Below are 16957 nucleotides of genomic sequence, written 5' to 3'. Positions count from 1 at the left end.
GCAGTGGTGGAAAAAGTACCCAATTGTCATACTTGAGTAAAAGTAAAAGATAAGTTAATAGAAAATTACTAAATTAAAAGTGAAAGTCACACAGTAAAATACTACTTGAGTAAAAGTCTAAAAGTATTTGGTTAAAAATATACTAAAGTATCAAAAGTAAATGTAATTGATAAAATGTACGTAAGTATCAAACAATTTCAAATTCCTAATATTAAGCAAACCAGATGGCACCATTTTCTTTTTTTTGTTTTGTATTTACGGATAGCCAGGGGCACACTCCAACACTCAGACATAATTTACAGACAAAGCATTTGTGTTTCGTGAGTCCTCCAGATCAGAGGCAGTAGATGACCAGGGATGTTCTCTTGACAAATGCTTGAATTTGACAATTTTCCTGTCCTGCTAAGCATTCAAAATGTAACGAGTACTTTTGGGTGTCAGGGAAAATGGAGTAAAAAGTACAGTATTTTCTTTAGGAATGTAGTGTAGTTGTCAAAAATAAAAATAGTAAAGTAAATTAGATGCTAAAAAAATAAGTAATACTTGAAAGTATTTTTACTTAAGTACTTTACACCACTGCTCAATTGAGAATTTCCACACTGTCACGTAGGGCTGCACGATATGGGCAAATAATCCATAACTTATTTTTAACCATATGTTGCAATTACGATTTGACTTGCGAATTACAGCAAAACTGTTGGAATCATGGAAATAGAATGACTATTCTAATTCTATAGTTAGAATATAATAGTGGGCACTTTGAAAACAGTGTTGTTTCCGATGACAACGAATTAAAATTCCAGGGAGGAGTTATTGTGACAGGGTAGGAACTAGTGTTGATAAGTGTTTCCTTTCTTTCTCTCGGAGGACCTGGGCCCTAGGACCATGCGTCGGGACTGCCGCCCGTGGTGACTCCTTGCTGTCCCCAGTCCGCCTGGCCTTGCTGCTATTCCAGTTTCAGCTGTTCTGCCTGCGGTTATGGAACCGCCACCTGTCCCAGACCTGTTGTTTTTCAACTCTTGATGATCGGCTATGAAAAGCCAACTGAAAATTATTCATGATTATTATTTGACCATGCTTGTCACTTATGAACATTTTTGAACATCTTGGCATAGTTCTGTTATAATCTCCACCCGGCACAGCCAGAAGAGGACTGGCCACCCCTCATAGCCTGGTTCCTCTCTAGGTTTCTTCCTAGGTTTTGGCCTTTCTAGGGAGTTTTTCCTAGCCACCGTGCTTCTACACCTGCATTACTAGCTGTTTGGGGTTTTAGGCTGGGTGTCTGTACAGCACTTCGAGATATTAGCTGATGTACGAAGGGCTATATAAAATAAAATTGATTGATTGATAGGGGACCCTATAAGCTTTGGCTACGTTGCATGTTTTCTCATAGCTACTTCATGTAACTATCATATTCTTGCTTTGCATATTCCCCTTTGATTTAGAAGATACGGTGGCACAAACAACATGCTGATTTAGGTCTATACCATCACTGATATTATCAGGCTGTATTAGCTAGCTATGTTTGCTCTTACTCAGTATATTTACAAGCTAGCAATTAGCATCTCACAAGATTTAGTGTAACTTGCTAACAAAAGACAAACTAGCTGTTTGCTGATGTAAGAAACACAAACTAATAGTGTCATTATATAACGCTAGTGGATTTATATTATGAAGCAAAGTCAAAACAGCATTATTGTCATCAACATTGTTGCATGTGCTGCATTGACCAGGCAGACTGAAAGCAAGTGTCATGGTTGAGGAACATCAAATGCGCTCCTTGAGTGACAGGGGGCGTGGCTAGTTCTGTGTGGAAAGTAGCACGGCGAGAAAGAGCGGAGAGAGATGACTCAAGTAGCGAAGTACACTATAAAAATTGACATTACACATGGCATATCACATTTAACAAACTAAATATTCAAATACCGGTATAGAAGGTAGAGTAAAAACCCAAACCGGTCCCTGCATCAATACCGGAATATCATAAAATACAGTATACCGCCCAGCCCTAATGTGAGGCCTACAGTCAGTGTCCAGACTTCAGTTAATCTACTACTCCAACTACTAGGCTACTACACTCAAATAATTCTGCCAAAGAGACATCCCTTTCAAAACACCAAAAAGTGTTTTGAATGAAATTTGGTGATTGTTATTCATTAGGCCTACTACACAAGTCTTGTAACCTGAAATGATGCGTACACTTCTGTCCGCGGGCAACTGTCTCGGCCACTCATCTTTGCCTTGACAAAATTTCAGTGTCATCATTGAACACATTTTTGGAACATATTCCACAAGTTTAAGTCTATTCGCTCATTTGTCATCCGACTGACATGCGGTAATGATAAATAGTGTAATAGCCTACAGTTCTTGGAATATACACCAAGTGTATAAAACATTAAGAACACCTTCCTAATATTGAGTTCCACCCCTCCCGTTTGCCCTCAGAACAACCTCAATTAATCGGAGCATGGACTCTACAAGGTGTCGAAAGCATTCCACAGGGATGCTGGCCCATGTTGACTCCAATGCTTTCCACAGTTGTGTCAAGTTGGCTGGATGTCCTTTGGGTGGTGGACCATTCTTGATAGACACGAGAAACTGTACGCTACGGTCACAAGACGCAGGCCTCCTAATTATCCCTAGAATTTCTAAGCAAACAGCTGGAGGCAGGGCTTTCTCCTATAGATCTCCATTTTATGGAATGGTCTGCCTACCCATGTGAGAGACGCAGACTCGGTCTCAACCTTTAAGTCTTTACTGAAGACTTATCTCTTCAGTGGGTCATATGATTGAGTGTAGTCTGGACCAGGAGTGTGAAGGTGAACGGAAAGGCTCTGGAGCAACGAACCGCCCTGGCTGTCTCTGCCTGGCAGGTTCCCCTCTCTCCACTGGGATTCTCTGCCTCTAACCCTATTACAGGGGCTGAGTCACTGGCTTACTGGTGCTCTTTCATGCCGTCCCTGGGAGGGGTGCGTCACTTGAGTGGGTTGAGTCACTGACGTGATCTTCCTGTCTGGGTTGGCGCCCCCCCTTGGGTTGTGCCGTGGTGGAGATCTTTGTGGGCTATACTCGGCCTTGTCTCAGGATGGTAAGTTGGTGGTTGAAGTTATCCCTCAGGTGGGGTGGGGGCTGTGCTTTGGCAAAGTGGATGGGGTTATATCCTTCCTGTTTGGCCCTGTCCGGGGGTATCATCGGATGGGGCCACAGTGTCTCCTGACCCCTCCTGTCTCAGCCTCCAGTATTTATGCTGCAGTCGTTTATGTGTCGGGGGGCTAGGGTCAGTTTGTTATATCTGGAGTACTTCTCCTGTCTTATCTGGTGTCCTGTGTGAATTTAAGTATGCTCTCTCTAATTCTCTCTTTCTTTCTTTCTCTCTCTCGGAGCACCTGAGCCCTAGGACCATGCCTCAGGACGACCAGGGATGATGACTCCTTGCTATCCCCAGTCCACCTGGCTGTGCTGCTGCTCCAGTTTCAACTGTTCTGCCTGACCTGACCTGTTCACCGGACGTGCTACCTGTCCCAGACCTGCTGTTTTCAACTCTCTAGAGACCGCAGGAGCAGGATGTAGAGATACTCTAAATGATCGGCTATGAAAAGCCAACTGACATTTACTCCTGAGTGCTGACTTGCTGCACCCTCGACAACTACTGTGTTATTATTATCTGACCATGCTGGTCATTTATGAACATTTGAACATCTTGGCCATGTTCTGTTATCTCCACCCGGCGCAGCCAGAAGAGGACTGGCCACCCCTCATAGCCTGGTTCTCTCTAGGTTTCTTCCTAGGTTTTGGCCTTTCTAGGGAGTTTTCCTAGCCACCGTGCTTTAACACTGCATTGCTTGCTGTTTGGGGTTTTAGGCTGGGTTTCTGTACAGCACTTTGAGATATCAGCTGATGTACGAAGGGCTATATAAATACATTTGATTTGTTGAATGTGAAAGACCCAGCAGCGTTGCAGTTCTTGACACACTCAAACCAGTGCGCCTGGCACCTACTACCATACCCTGTTCAAACGCACTTACATATTGTCTTGCCCACTCACCCTCTGATTGGCACACATACACAATCCATGTCTCAATTGTCTCAAGGCTTCTCAAAATCCTTCTTCAAATCCATCTCCACCCCTTTATCTACACTGATTGAAGTGGATTTGACAAGAGACATCAATAAGGGATCATAGCTTTTACCTTGATTCGCTTTTACCTTGATTCGCCTGGTCAGTTCTTGCTCTTTTCATGACATATTCATAATGTTTTGTACACTCAGTGTATGTTTTAATTATTGTGATAGGCTCATGTTTTACGGTACGCTTTACCGTTCTGGCTTACTTTCACTCCTGGTCTTGCAGGAATTTCACATCACAAATGTAATCTTCAACCTGTTTCTCTTGTAGCCTGTCTGCTCCTATTACAATTGGGTCACATGAGCATATCCAGCCTTCCCCACTCGCCACCCAGCCTGTGTTCAGCCCTTATCATCAGTTATGATCTCAGTACACATCTAGGCTATCTAACAGGCAGCTGTTGTGTGGCTGCCACAGTTTGTTGACTAAACACCCAGGCTCATGTAAGGACTGAATCCATAAAAATACAGTTCGCAGCTGTATATTTATAGGTGGTGCATTACAGTACAGGTATAGTAAAATATTAACAAGGATGTAACAATGATACTCCACGAACTGTTGCAGTGTAAAATTACTAAACAGTGGGGCATCGAGAAGGAGGCCTGACACTGGCCTAGGAACAACCCTCAAGACAGTTTGTTCTTACAGCCACTGTGTCAGAAGAAGTTCCCCGCAAGCACTATAAATGAAAATGAACAGAACTGCATAAATACTAGTCAGGGTGTACTTACTAGACTATATTTAGTGTCATAAGTTCAGTTCTCATCTGACCCATAGGAGGGAGGATTTGCCCATCTCGTTGACATTTGAGTCAGTTGTATGCTAATGCCAAAGTAAACTGGAACCACAATAGGGGGGGAAATCATCAGCTGTGCAACATGGCATTGTACAGCTGACTTTATTAATGCTCCCAAATCAGAATTCACATTCAGCTCTCTGGATTCAAGGCATGTCCCTTTGAAAAGAGTGGCCAGTGAGAAAACATCTGAAAGTGAGGACAGTTTATTTATATGAGTTATTTATTCTCTCACACACACACACACACACACACACACACACACACACACACACACTTCAGGTGCCTTACCTCTGTGGAGTCATCGTAGGACACACGAATGGTATTGAGCTTTGGCCCAATACTGACAGTCTCTGTGAAGGCTCCACCACAATCTTTATAAGGTCCTTTATGGAGTTTGTAGGCAATAGTAACGTTTTTGATATAAGGCGACCCTGTCTTGATATTGACCTCAGTGAACAGCCCAGAGTACACAACAGCTGCAACCACCGTTACAATCAAACACAAGATGAGAAACACTATCAGTGCTAAAATAATAGAGTCAGACATTTTCTACACTAACACTGGTGCCACTGATGCAACTCAACCTCTTCCAAGTGAAACGTTCTGTTTTGACAATATCAAGCTCTATATGAAGTGTCAAGAAGAGCCTCCTCGGAATGTACAAATTTGCGGACAGTCTACAAACTACAAAGCGCAAACGTCATGAATAAGACATCCCAGACATTTGAAAAGAAGATACATATGAATTGCTTGTGATGTAAAAACGAGAATCATCCGTACAACTGTTGTTTGCATTCATACGATTTTCCGTGATAACTGAAGGTAGGACGAAAGATTTTTATAACTAACCCAAGATAGACCAGAGCCTGTCGTTTCCAATGGAACAAATTAATCATAGTCTGCAGCACAAGCACGGAGGTGGGCAGAGCCAAGCACAAGCTAGTGAGATCCTATTGGCGCGTTTTATAAKTTATTTGCATATTTTCGTTAGGGAACGCCTACTCTGAAGTGCGCATGTGCAGTAACTCACCCCGCCCTTGCACTCCTTTTATACGTCGCAATTTTTAGAAACTTTGGCAAAGGGTACATTATACGAAACGCAGACCACTGTTTGTTACCAATTTTAGTTTTGGAAACAGAAAACTATATGCGGATCAAATGTTTCATCGATGAGAAAATTTGCAGAATCTTGGCCAAAATCCATCTCGCTCCATCTTCTCCCACTGCCGGCCACTGGGCTTCCGCTCATCATATTTGGTAGTGAGTTGAAACGCCAACAGGATGCTTCACATGTATACATCCGGTGAGATATCTGGCTCATTGCTCATCTGTGGTAGGACGGTAGCCTTATATAGCCTAACACAGTTTATTTCCCTAAACACAGGAACATGCTTCCCGGATAAACCATCTAGCCTCGTATGAAGGGGTGTCCCTTTTCGACGAAGCTATAATCATAAAAATAACATAACATTTGTGCATTATTATTACACTATCAATCGACTGGTTGGCTAGTCCAGGTGCCATTTATTTTAAAGTAGCTAAAATATATTACCACGAGACTACAACCGCATCCTGTTACACTATGGTTGTGTAAACTTCGTAGGTTCCCTGACCAAAGAGATGCGTACATGGGGCGTGTTGAACGGATTACTTTTGTCATTGTAGGTCACCGCCTTTCAAAATGTTGCATTATGGGGATAAAATTGCCAGACTTGCACCTGCTGCAACCTGGTCTCAGAGCATTTTGTATTATTCTGTACGTAAATCGAGACACTCCATACAGCATATGATATGTTTCATAATGTATGTATTAATTTGTGATTGTCCTTCCCCCATTTCGTATTATGTTACAAATTACAATTCGTATTATATGTTACAAATTTGTATAACGTATGATATGTTACAAATTCTAGGTAGGTGGATAACGTTAGGTTAGCTAGGCTAGGACTTAGGCACTATGGTTAAGGTTAGGGTTAAGTTTAGGAGTGTGGTTAAAGGGTTATGGTCAGGGGATGGAGGGGTTAGCTAAAGGGCTAAGTTTAGGGGAAGGGTTAGATAACATGCTAAGTCATTTCAATGTAGCTAAAAAGTATTAAGTAGTTGAAAAGTTGCTAAAAAGCTAAAGATGTATGTGATGAGATTCAAACTCGCAACCTTTGGGTTGCTAGTGTAACAGTATAACTTTRGACCGTCCCCTCGCCCCTACACGGGCGCGAACCAGGGACCCTCTGCACACATCRRCARCTGACACCCACGAAGCGTCGTTRCCCATCGCTCCACAAAAGCCGCGGCTCTTGCAGAGCAAGGGGCAACACTACATCTAGGTTTCAGAGCAAGTGACGTAACTGATTGAAACGCTACTAGCGCGTACCCGCTAACTAGCTAGCCATTTCACATCCGTTACACTAGACATTTGTGTTATGTCCCTACCCACCCACCCCATTTTTTAACCATACCAAACGTAACATATCATACTAATTGGAGCATTCCGGATTTACGTTTACTATGTTATGTCTAGTCTATGTTACCAGGCTGGTATACCGTACCAGCCTACTCTATTGTAAAGTGGTTGTTCCACTGGACATCATAAGGTGAATGCACCAACTTGTAAGTCGCTCTGGATAAGAGCGTCTGCTAAATGACTTAAATGTAAATGTACCAGTCATTAAAAAAATATTAGTAGAGTGCTGATTGGCCAGCTCATCCTCAGGGAGATGACATATTCTATGAGGAAATAACATGCATTTTTTAAACGGTCTGTTTGAGGTGTTGTTTTTTTAAAGTGTTTCTTCTCCAATTGATGCTTTGGCCACAAATACGAGTATATGACGAGTCAACAACATTATTTGGATATGAGTTAACAGAACGTTAACTTTTAAGTGAGATTTTAACTAGGCAGTTACTTTAAAACATGCAAAACTTGATTAACATATTTAAAGAGAAAATCTGTAAAATATTTAAAGAGAGTCATATACATGAATAATAATATTTACAATTGAAGTATTTCGTTGCAACATACTGTATCTTCAAAGTAAATATACATTTTCTGCATTCAACAGCTTTCCGAAACATCATAAGATACCCTTTCTCAGCCATTAGTGTTTAAAAAAAATGCAGCACTCTAATGCTTTTTGCAGTGTTTTGAACATCCACTAACATAGTGACCCCTCCTTCCACAGTAATCCCCTAATTGTCCATTTTCTCAATGGCAGCAATGCACTAGGAATCCTCTCTTGGTTCTCCCTGACCTATTCCTATCTGAGGGGGCAAAGGGATATGCAAGGTTAGTTTGTTGACACAAAGGTCAAGAGTTCAGAGTCGAYAGTATTCATACACATTGTCCTAATTATCCGAGTCATCTGCAATTTCATCGTTAACCCCCTCTTCCTTCCTGTTGCCATTCTTCCTCTCCTCAGTGTCACTCTCCTGGGCCTGAAATAAACAGTAAAACATTTGTTTGAGCTCTCTAATTTTGCCACAGCAGGGCATTAGACAGGAAAACATCTCACTTTGCAAGCAGAGGAAGCAGCTATGTGTGATAAACAAACTGAGCAGTGTTTTAGAAGGATGCTGTATTGTACAGCAAATCCCCCCCTAGTGTAGAATAGAAGGCTACTGTCTAACAACATGGTTCAGTGCGCCTGAACATGCCTCACTGTTGTTTTCTGGATCTAGCCAGTAATGATTAGCTAGGAACAAAAACATTACAACGTATCTTATCAGCCCAGTGTTCCACACACAGCTTCCCATTTGAGGTTTACAGACAGCTGTAAGGGAATATTCACTACATAATGATCCTCTACAAATCGAACTGTTCTTGAGATTACCGGAGCGCCAAGAGGCTTCTAAAACAGCTTCTACCCTCAAGCCATAAGACTCCTGAACAGCTAATCAAATGGCTACCCACTTTTTTTCCCCCCACGCTGCTGCTACTCTCTGATATTATCTATGCATAGCCACTTTAATAACTCTACCTATATGTACATAATTACCTCGACACCAGTGCCCCCGCACATTGACCAATTGACTCTGTACCGGTACCCCCTGTATATAGCCCCACTATTGTTATTTACTGCTGCTCTTTAATTATTTGTTATTCTTATCCTCTACTTTTTTTGTTGGTATTTTCTAAAAACAGCATTGTTGGTTAAGGGCTTGTAAGTATGCATTTCACTGTAAGGTGAATTCGACGCATGTGACAAATATAATGTGATTACAATAGACAGAAAGCTTGCAGAAAATTAAAGACTATAAAACGCCACATAAAAGCTTTTGTCTGTTTTCCTTATGGGAATTTAGAATAGTGTTTCAATCAAATATGTAACAAAGAGAGAAATTATTTTAGAAATTACATTTAACTCAGTAGCTTCAAAAGTTCATTATGGCCAGTACCTCATCTTCTGACTGCTCCTGAGGCAGCAGGGAGCCTTACTCCTCTTCATAACCCCTTTGAGCGTTGAGAGGATCTCCTCACCCTGCAACAAAGGCATCTATTTGATTTATTAGGATCCCCATTAGCCAACACCAATGGCGACATCTAGTCTTACTGGGGTCCGACACAAAGACATTAGACAAAAGACTTTGCAATTTACATACTACATGTTAATATTTTTAAATGTGTGTGCACGCCTATCAGTTACACATACAGTACCAGTCAAAAGTTTGGACACACCTACTCATTCAAGGGTTTTTCTTTATTTTAACTATTTTCTACAATGTAGAATAATAGTGAAGACATCAAAACTATGAAATAACCCATATGAAATCATGTAGTAACGAAAAAAAGTGTTTTATTGCTTCTTTAAATCAGAACAGTTTTCAGCTGTGCTAACATAATTGCCAAATGGTTTTCTAATGATTAGCCTTTTAAAATGATACACTTGGATTAGCTAACACAACGTGCCATTGGAACACAGGAGTGATGGTTGCTGATAATGGGCCTCTGTAGATATTCCTTCTTTTTTTTAATCTGCCATTTCCAGCTACAATAGTAATTTACAACATTATGTCTACACTGTATTTCTGATGTTATTTTAATGGACAAAAAAAAAAAAAAGGTGCTTTTCTTTCAAAAACAAACTTTAGAACGGTAGTGTAGATTTTATTGTGTATTATGTATTGATGACTATTGTAAATTGTGTCAAATAATTCAGCATTAGGTGCTATTAACACCATGTAATGTTGCCTTATTGAATTTTAAATAAACCATTCTCTAGTATTTTTGCCCTCAGTATTTTGTATTGTATCTTGTGCTTTTTAAAACTGAAATCCAACAATGGCATCCCCAGGTTCAGGAAAGACCAGGAAAAGACAGCCATACTAGCAACATAAAAGACTGGTAATATAATAGTTATGGAATCTGTCTGACACTGTGGCAGCGAGAGCCAGTGTCAATGTACTGAGACTCACCTTCAGGCACACATTGAGCACGGGTCTGTTGTCAAACACCTGGCAAGGAGAAGATGGAGGTGACACAATACACAGACTACCTCTAGCTTCTCAACACCCAAACCCAGCCAGCAGAGAGCCCATCCACATGCACACACAAACACAAACCACTGCACTGGAGCCAGTAGAGCATGACAGATGGCTTGATCTCCCTCCAGCCAGAGTGTGTGTTGGAGAGGCAGAACACCCGGGGGAATACATGTTTACATGCTTCTCGTTTGGCGTGGGCACAGTCATTTAAATGCTATTTCCAGCAATACATCTTCCATAGGGAACTGAACAACCATTACACATACTAGACACATCATGTGTTTGAATAAGGGTTAACCCACTCATGACAAGCTCCTAGTGCAAACAGATCAGTACTTTGACCACGTTGACCAGGATGTGGAAGTCTCTGACAGCCAGGTTCCATGACAGCAGCTTCTCACTCTTCACCTGGACACAGAAATGGGTAAATGTCCCATTATAAAATCACACCGAGTACGCACTAATGCTTGCTGAATGTATGCAGTCACACACAAGCGTATCATAGTCACTGCACAACGTCTACTAGCGCTCACTAGCTTGCATCTGCTCTACTGGCAGTTCCTCTGTGCCTGTCTGTGTATGTGTCCATTTGTGTAACTGGTGTACCTCAGTGCTGTCACTGTGCCTGACAGGGTGAATCTTCCTCACAGCCTTCTCAAGCTCTCCCATCATCCCCTTATAGAACAACAGGAATGAGAAGGGAACAAACACACCATGAACACAGAATAGTATTATTCACCTTACAGCCAGGGGAGCATGGCAACCACAATAGCAGGAGAAGAGTTACAATAAATGAGGTTACAAGATGGTTGGGTCTCCCCTATAAAGTAAATTCCCCTTTCCAATGTCTGTGGTATACTGACACCCAATGGCCACCTTAATTCATTAACTGCGCTACATCAGTGAATACATGTGAGACACAGCTGAGGAGAGTCCCGTTGTCTTTGGTTCTCTCTGTCTCCGCTCGAAGTCACCCACTCCTGGCACAGGAACTGCCGGGCTAGTTGCTAGAGGCAGAGACTGTTATATACTGAACAGATCCTCATTGAAAATAAATGCAACTTTTCAGGATATCATTACATCTTCAGAATTGACTGAATTGAAATTGATCCTGATACAGTCCATTTTACTGTTGCATCAATCCTATAGACATTGATTTAGTGTGTGTCTTACCAGTCTGTTCCCTGTTTGTAGCCTGGTGCCCTCCTCTCTCAGCCACCGTGGTGAGCAGCTGGGAGAGACAGAGCTATGCTGAGGCTGGGCACTGTGGAAGTTCAGCAGGTACTTAAAGCTGTGTCTGAAGACCAGAGAGATAGGGGAGAACCGCTTCACCATACTTGTCACACACACAACACTGGCTGTGATCTGATAGGGAATGTTTCACCTCTCAATTGATGCGTTGGTCCAAGGTCAGTTCAGGCCCTCCCTCTTTCAAACGGTCAGCCAGCAGTCCCAGAGCTCTCTTCAGCAGGCCATGGTGCTCTGGTTGGGAAAAACCAGACCTAACACACAATAGCTGCAGGCTTTTGTTGCAGATCAATAACACACCTGATTCCCATTTGTTGAATCAGGTGTGTTAGAGCTGAGCTGAAACAAAAGAAGCCAACACCAACCTCTCCAGGACCACAGTTGCCAAACCACAGTTGCCAAACCCTGTGATGATATTGTCCTGAAAGGCAGGAGTGTGCAGGTGGTGTTGTGTTAAAGTGTGACTGACCAGCTGAAGGTGGTGTGTAGGACCTGTAGGAGGAGCTGGTAGGCTGAGGACAGCAGCTGGTGCTCCTTCACATCAAGACCTGGGGAGTCCACCACCCCCTGGTTTTTACACAGCAGGAAAGACAGTCACAAAGGGGGACTACAACAATGAACTAAATGTGTGCCGAGACAGAAAGTACCTGGAAGTGATTGTGGCAGTTCTCCAGGTGAGTGCAGAGGGTAGGCAGCAGCTGGACACAGCGATGTCCTTAGGGCTCTTCTGTTGCAGGTGAGAGCCCTAAGGGCCTATGTTTGAGGTTGTGGACAGGTGTCTTTTATACTGATAACAAGTTCAAACAGGTGCCATTAATACAGGTAACGAGTGGAGGACAGAGGAGCCTCTTAAAGAAGAAGTTACAGGTGTGTGAGAGCCAGAAATCTTGCTTGTTTGTAGGTGACCAAATACTTATTTTCTTAAAAATCCTACAATGTGATTTTCTGGATTTTTTTTTCTCATTTTGTCTGTCATAGTTGAAGTGTACCTATGATGAAAATTACAGGCCTCTCTCATCTTTTTAAGTGGGAGAACTTGCACAATTGGTGGCTGACTAAATACTTTTTTGCCCCACTGTATACAGGCTACAAGGTTGCAGACAATTTGGCGTTAACTGAGTCAATTCAGAGAATGTGATAAATGCCTAACACTTATTATGATTGTTTAATTCAGTAATTTTATTTAATTGGTAGAGTTCAAATGGAATAAGAGCACAACCTTGAGGGAGTATTGTGTGTGATATGTCCAGGCTCTGGGCTGCGTGGTGTCCTACCTTGCTGTGGAGCTCACTGTCCAGCAGAGAGCCGGGAGAGCAGGYCACACTGCAGCACCTCCATGTCCAGCTCCCTGAAGAAGGGACGGTAGGACACAAGACTGACCCCTGGCCTGCTGGCCTCCTGAACCTTCTCCTTCTCTGGATAGAGGGAACAGGGGTAGAGGGAAGACAATAAAATATCATTTAATTACTCCCCTGGAAAAGAGAGTACTGTATGTAAAAGTCACATCCTGTGACAAAGGTGAGAGGTCAGAGGTGAGTGTGTGTTAACCTGCTGGGTCTCCTCTGCCTCCGTGCCCTCCTCCAGCTGAGAGCTGTCTGCTGCTGAGTTCTTAGCAGGGGCTTTCCTCTTATTACCAGTACCCTCTGCAAGATAACCACCACAATAAGTGTTGAATCTCATCTCAGGAAAAGCTTTAAAAATATATATTTTCTTTCCCTTCTTTGGAACAACAGTGGAGCTAGACGCTGGAACTCCCTCTGTACTCTCCCCATCAAAGTTGGCTAGAGGAGGAGCATAGCCAGGTATTTCTGAAACCCAAAAGCTGGAATGGTCAAATTAACAGTCCATGGGAATTCTCACATTTTCAAAGCATGTAATATTTAAACATTTTGATCAGAGAAATGTTGATAAAATGCATTTGACATTTTAATTTCCTGTCCGTTATTATAGTATTGTTTCAGTGCAGTATTATACCTGCCAAAGTCCTGTCCAATAGAGTCTGGAGGTAGGTGATGTTCTGAAGACGAGTCACCACCTTCATTTTCATCTCAGGTTCTTTCTGACTGCAGAATGCATTCACAACCTGTGTATACACACACATACACACACACACACACACACACACAAGCAGGTGAGTTGAGTAAACACAGACAAATACATTGGTAAAACAGATGAGATCAGACTGAGCTAATTTGATTCGTGAGTCAAGTGTCGATAGATACAGTTGAAGTCGGAAGTTTATATACACTTAGGTTGGAGTCTCCCCAAAATTCTTGTTAACAAACTATAGTTTTGGAAAGTCGGTTAGGACATCTACTTTGTGCATGACAAAAGTCATTTTTCCAACAATTGTTTACAGACAGATTATTTCACTTATAATTCACTGTATCACAATTCCAGTGGGTCAGAAGTTTACATACACTAAGTTGACTGTGCCTTTAAACAGCTTGGAAAATTCCAGAAAATTATGTCATGGCTTTAGAAGCTTCTGATAGGCTAATTGACATAATTTGAGTCAATTGGAGGTGTACCTGTGGATGTATTTCAAGGCCTACCTTGAGGGACTGGTGCACTTAACAAAATAGATGGCTTCATGAGGAGGGAAAATTATGTAGATATATTGAAGCAACATCTCAAGACATCAGTTAGGAAGTTAAAGCTTGGTCGCAAATGGGTCTTCCAAATGAACAATGAGCACAAGCATACTTCCGAAGATGTTGCAAAATGGCTTAAGGACAACAAAGTCACGGTATTGGAGTGGTCATCACAAAGCCCTGAACTCAATCCTATATAAAATTGGTGGGCAGAACTGAAAAAGTGTGTGCGAGCAAGGAGGCCTACAACCTGACTCAGTTACACCAGCTCTGTCAGGAGGAATGGGCCAAAATTCACCCAACTTATTGTGGGAAGCTTGTGGAAGGCTAACCGTAAACGTTTGATCCAAGTTAAACAATTTAAAGGCAACACTACCAAATACTAATTGAGTGTATGTAAACTTCTGACCCACTGGGAATGTGATGAAATAAATAAAAGCTGAAATCAATCAGTCTCTCTACTACTATTCTGAAATGTCATATTCTTAAAATAAAGTGGTGATCCTAACTGACCTAAGACAGGGAATTTTTACTAGGATTAAATGTCAGGAATTGTGAAAAACTGAGTTTAAATGTATTTGGCTAAGGTGTATGTAAACTTCCGACTTCAACTGTAGATACAGGTGACATAAACATGAAAACACAGATACGGGCGGGAGAGGTGTGTAACATGAACATGGGAAACATAAAGAGTGAATTATCGGTGTGACATGCAAGATAAGACAGATCCACAAATATGCCATATGAATGGAGTCCACACCTTGCTATAGACCATAAATCCCTTGTCTAAGACATCCCATTACCCCATTGTCTAAGAAAGAGCTGTAGTGACCTCTCTAAACCAGTTGATGGTGTGGAAGAGCAGGCCAAAGAGGAACTCTCTACTAGGCTTGGACAGGTTCTCTGACTTCTCCACCACATCCATGTCAGTCAGGATCAGAGGGCAGCCTGCAAACACACACACACACACATACACAAACTCCCATTAGAAAGGCAAGAACCATAGCATGTCTACTCCATTCCCAGCACAGCAGGCTGAGTTGAAACATGCAGGTGTCTGCTGCAGTGTTACTAGCCGTACATGATCTACTTGAAGTGTTTTCATTTTCAAAAAGTACTTGTACTTATGCATATAGCTGGGCCGATAAAACAAAAATTATCGACAACGACCGTACCAACCATTATCAAGGACATTTACCGTCCTTGATAAGGTAGGTCTGTAGGTCTGTGCCGTCAGAAAAGTATTCACCCCTTGTTACAGCCTGAATTTAAAATGGATCACATTGAGATTTTTTTGTCACWGACCTACACACAATGCATTAGCATCTAACAGCCCCCGTGATATGCAACTTTTCAGGGAAGTTAGAAACCAATATACACAGGCAGTTAGAAAAGCCAAGGCTARCTTTTTCAAGCAGAAATTTGCTTCCTGCAACACAAACTCAAAAAAGTTCTGGGACACTGTAAAGTCCTTGGAGAATAAGAACACCTCCTCCCAGCTGCCCACTGCACTGAGGAAAGGAAACTCTGTCACCACCGATAAATCCACTATAATTGAAAATTTCAATAAGCATTTTTCCACGGCTGGCCATGCTTTCCACCTGGCTACCCCTTTAAAGGATCACATTGAGATTTTTTGTCACTGACCTACACACAATGCATTAGCATCGAACAACCCCCGTGATATGCAACTTTTCAGGGAAGTTAGAAACCAATATACACAGGCAGTTAGAAAAGCCAAGGCTAACTTTTTCAAGCAGAAATTTGCTTCCTTCACACAAACTCAAAAAATTCTGAGACACTGTAAAGTCCATGGAGAATAAGAAACTCTGTCACCACCGATAAATCCACTATAATTGAAAATTTCAATAAGCATTTTTCCACGGCTGGCCACTTTCCACCTGACCCCTACCGGTCAACAGCACTGCACCCCTGTTAGGTGAGAATTATCGGTTAATTGAATGATTAGAATATTCCGCCCTGAAACATATAATTGTATGAAAGTGATTAGAATGTATAACATCATAATCAAAAATGTATAGTCTAGTCAGAATTAGGTAAAACAATATGTCTGTATTATAAACACAGACTGTCTGAGCTTGTGCCGACCTGACTAAGAATTTGGGGAAGAACAGGGAGTATGTCTCAAGGACAAGGTCACTAATCTCTGGCGGCTGGAGCAGGACAGGTGTTGCGTCTTTGTATGCATGCTGTGTGTGTGGTGTGTGTGTGTGTGTGTGTGGTGGTGTGTGCGTGCGTGCTGTTGCGTCGCGTGCCGCGTGCGTGCGTGCGTGCGTGCGTGCGTGCGTGTGTGTGTGTGCGTATGGTTGTGTGAATGTGTGGCGTGAGAAGTCAGTATAAATGAATTGTTTTGTATCCTGACTTTAGAAGTTCTCTGAATAAACCTTTTGACTATCTATTGTAGCTGGCCTCCGTCTGTTCATTCGACCAGATCTTACAAATTCTGGTTGCAGACTCCAGATATAATAAAAAGGTTATTACCTGAGAACAAAAATTCTCTTATCAACCCCCCACAGCAACTCGCCCAACCTTCCCCATTTCTCTCTTCTCCCAAATCCAGTCAGCTGATTTCTGAAAAGCTGTTAAAGCCTGAATTTAAAAATGGATCACATTGAGATTTTTTTGTCACTGACCACACACAATGCATTAGCATCGAACAGCCCCCTGTATGGCAACTTTTTCAGGGAATTA

General features: G+C 42.1%; 2 protein-coding genes across 3 annotated transcripts in view; both read right to left on the bottom strand.

Annotated features, from left to right (window-relative positions):
• LOC111970128 (testis-expressed protein 264) overlaps positions 1 to 6293 on the bottom strand; it is a 140867-nt gene extending 134574 nt beyond the window's left edge. Inside the window, exon 1 of the mRNA XM_023996650.3 lies at positions 5214 to 6293. Within this exon, the coding sequence (XP_023852418.1) occupies positions 5214 to 5471 (258 nt within the window). The 5' untranslated portion in view covers positions 5472 to 6293. The remainder of the gene's footprint in view (positions 1 to 5213) is intronic.
• A 1401-nt stretch (positions 6294 to 7694) lies between these two features.
• LOC139028381 (uncharacterized) lies at positions 7695 to 12789 on the bottom strand. 2 transcript variants are annotated; one of them, XM_070445628.1, is made up of 7 exons: positions 12299 to 12789; positions 11577 to 12218; positions 11010 to 11078; positions 10706 to 10811; positions 10335 to 10373; positions 9318 to 9400; positions 7695 to 8357 (listed from the first exon to the last, which is right to left on the bottom strand). In XM_070445628.1, exons 2-4 carry the CDS (start codon positions 11736 to 11738, stop codon positions 10719 to 10721), a joined length of 324 nt encoding a protein of 107 aa, XP_070301729.1. In that variant the 5' UTR covers positions 11739 to 12218; positions 12299 to 12789; the 3' UTR covers positions 7695 to 8357; positions 9318 to 9400; positions 10335 to 10373; positions 10706 to 10718. The 2 variants fall into 2 exon arrangements, with proteins under 2 accessions (XP_070301729.1, XP_070301728.1); XM_070445627.1 differs by lacking the exon at positions 10335 to 10373 and having other exon boundaries at positions 12299 to 12785.
• Positions 12790 to 16957: the final 4168 nt, after the last annotated feature.

This window comes from Salvelinus sp. IW2-2015, linkage group LG11 (assembly GCF_002910315.2).
Source record: "Salvelinus sp. IW2-2015 linkage group LG11, ASM291031v2, whole genome shotgun sequence".
NCBI classification, from domain to species: Eukaryota; Metazoa; Chordata; class Actinopteri; order Salmoniformes; family Salmonidae; genus Salvelinus; species Salvelinus sp. IW2-2015.
This window is presented reverse-complemented; position numbering and strand designations above follow the sequence as displayed.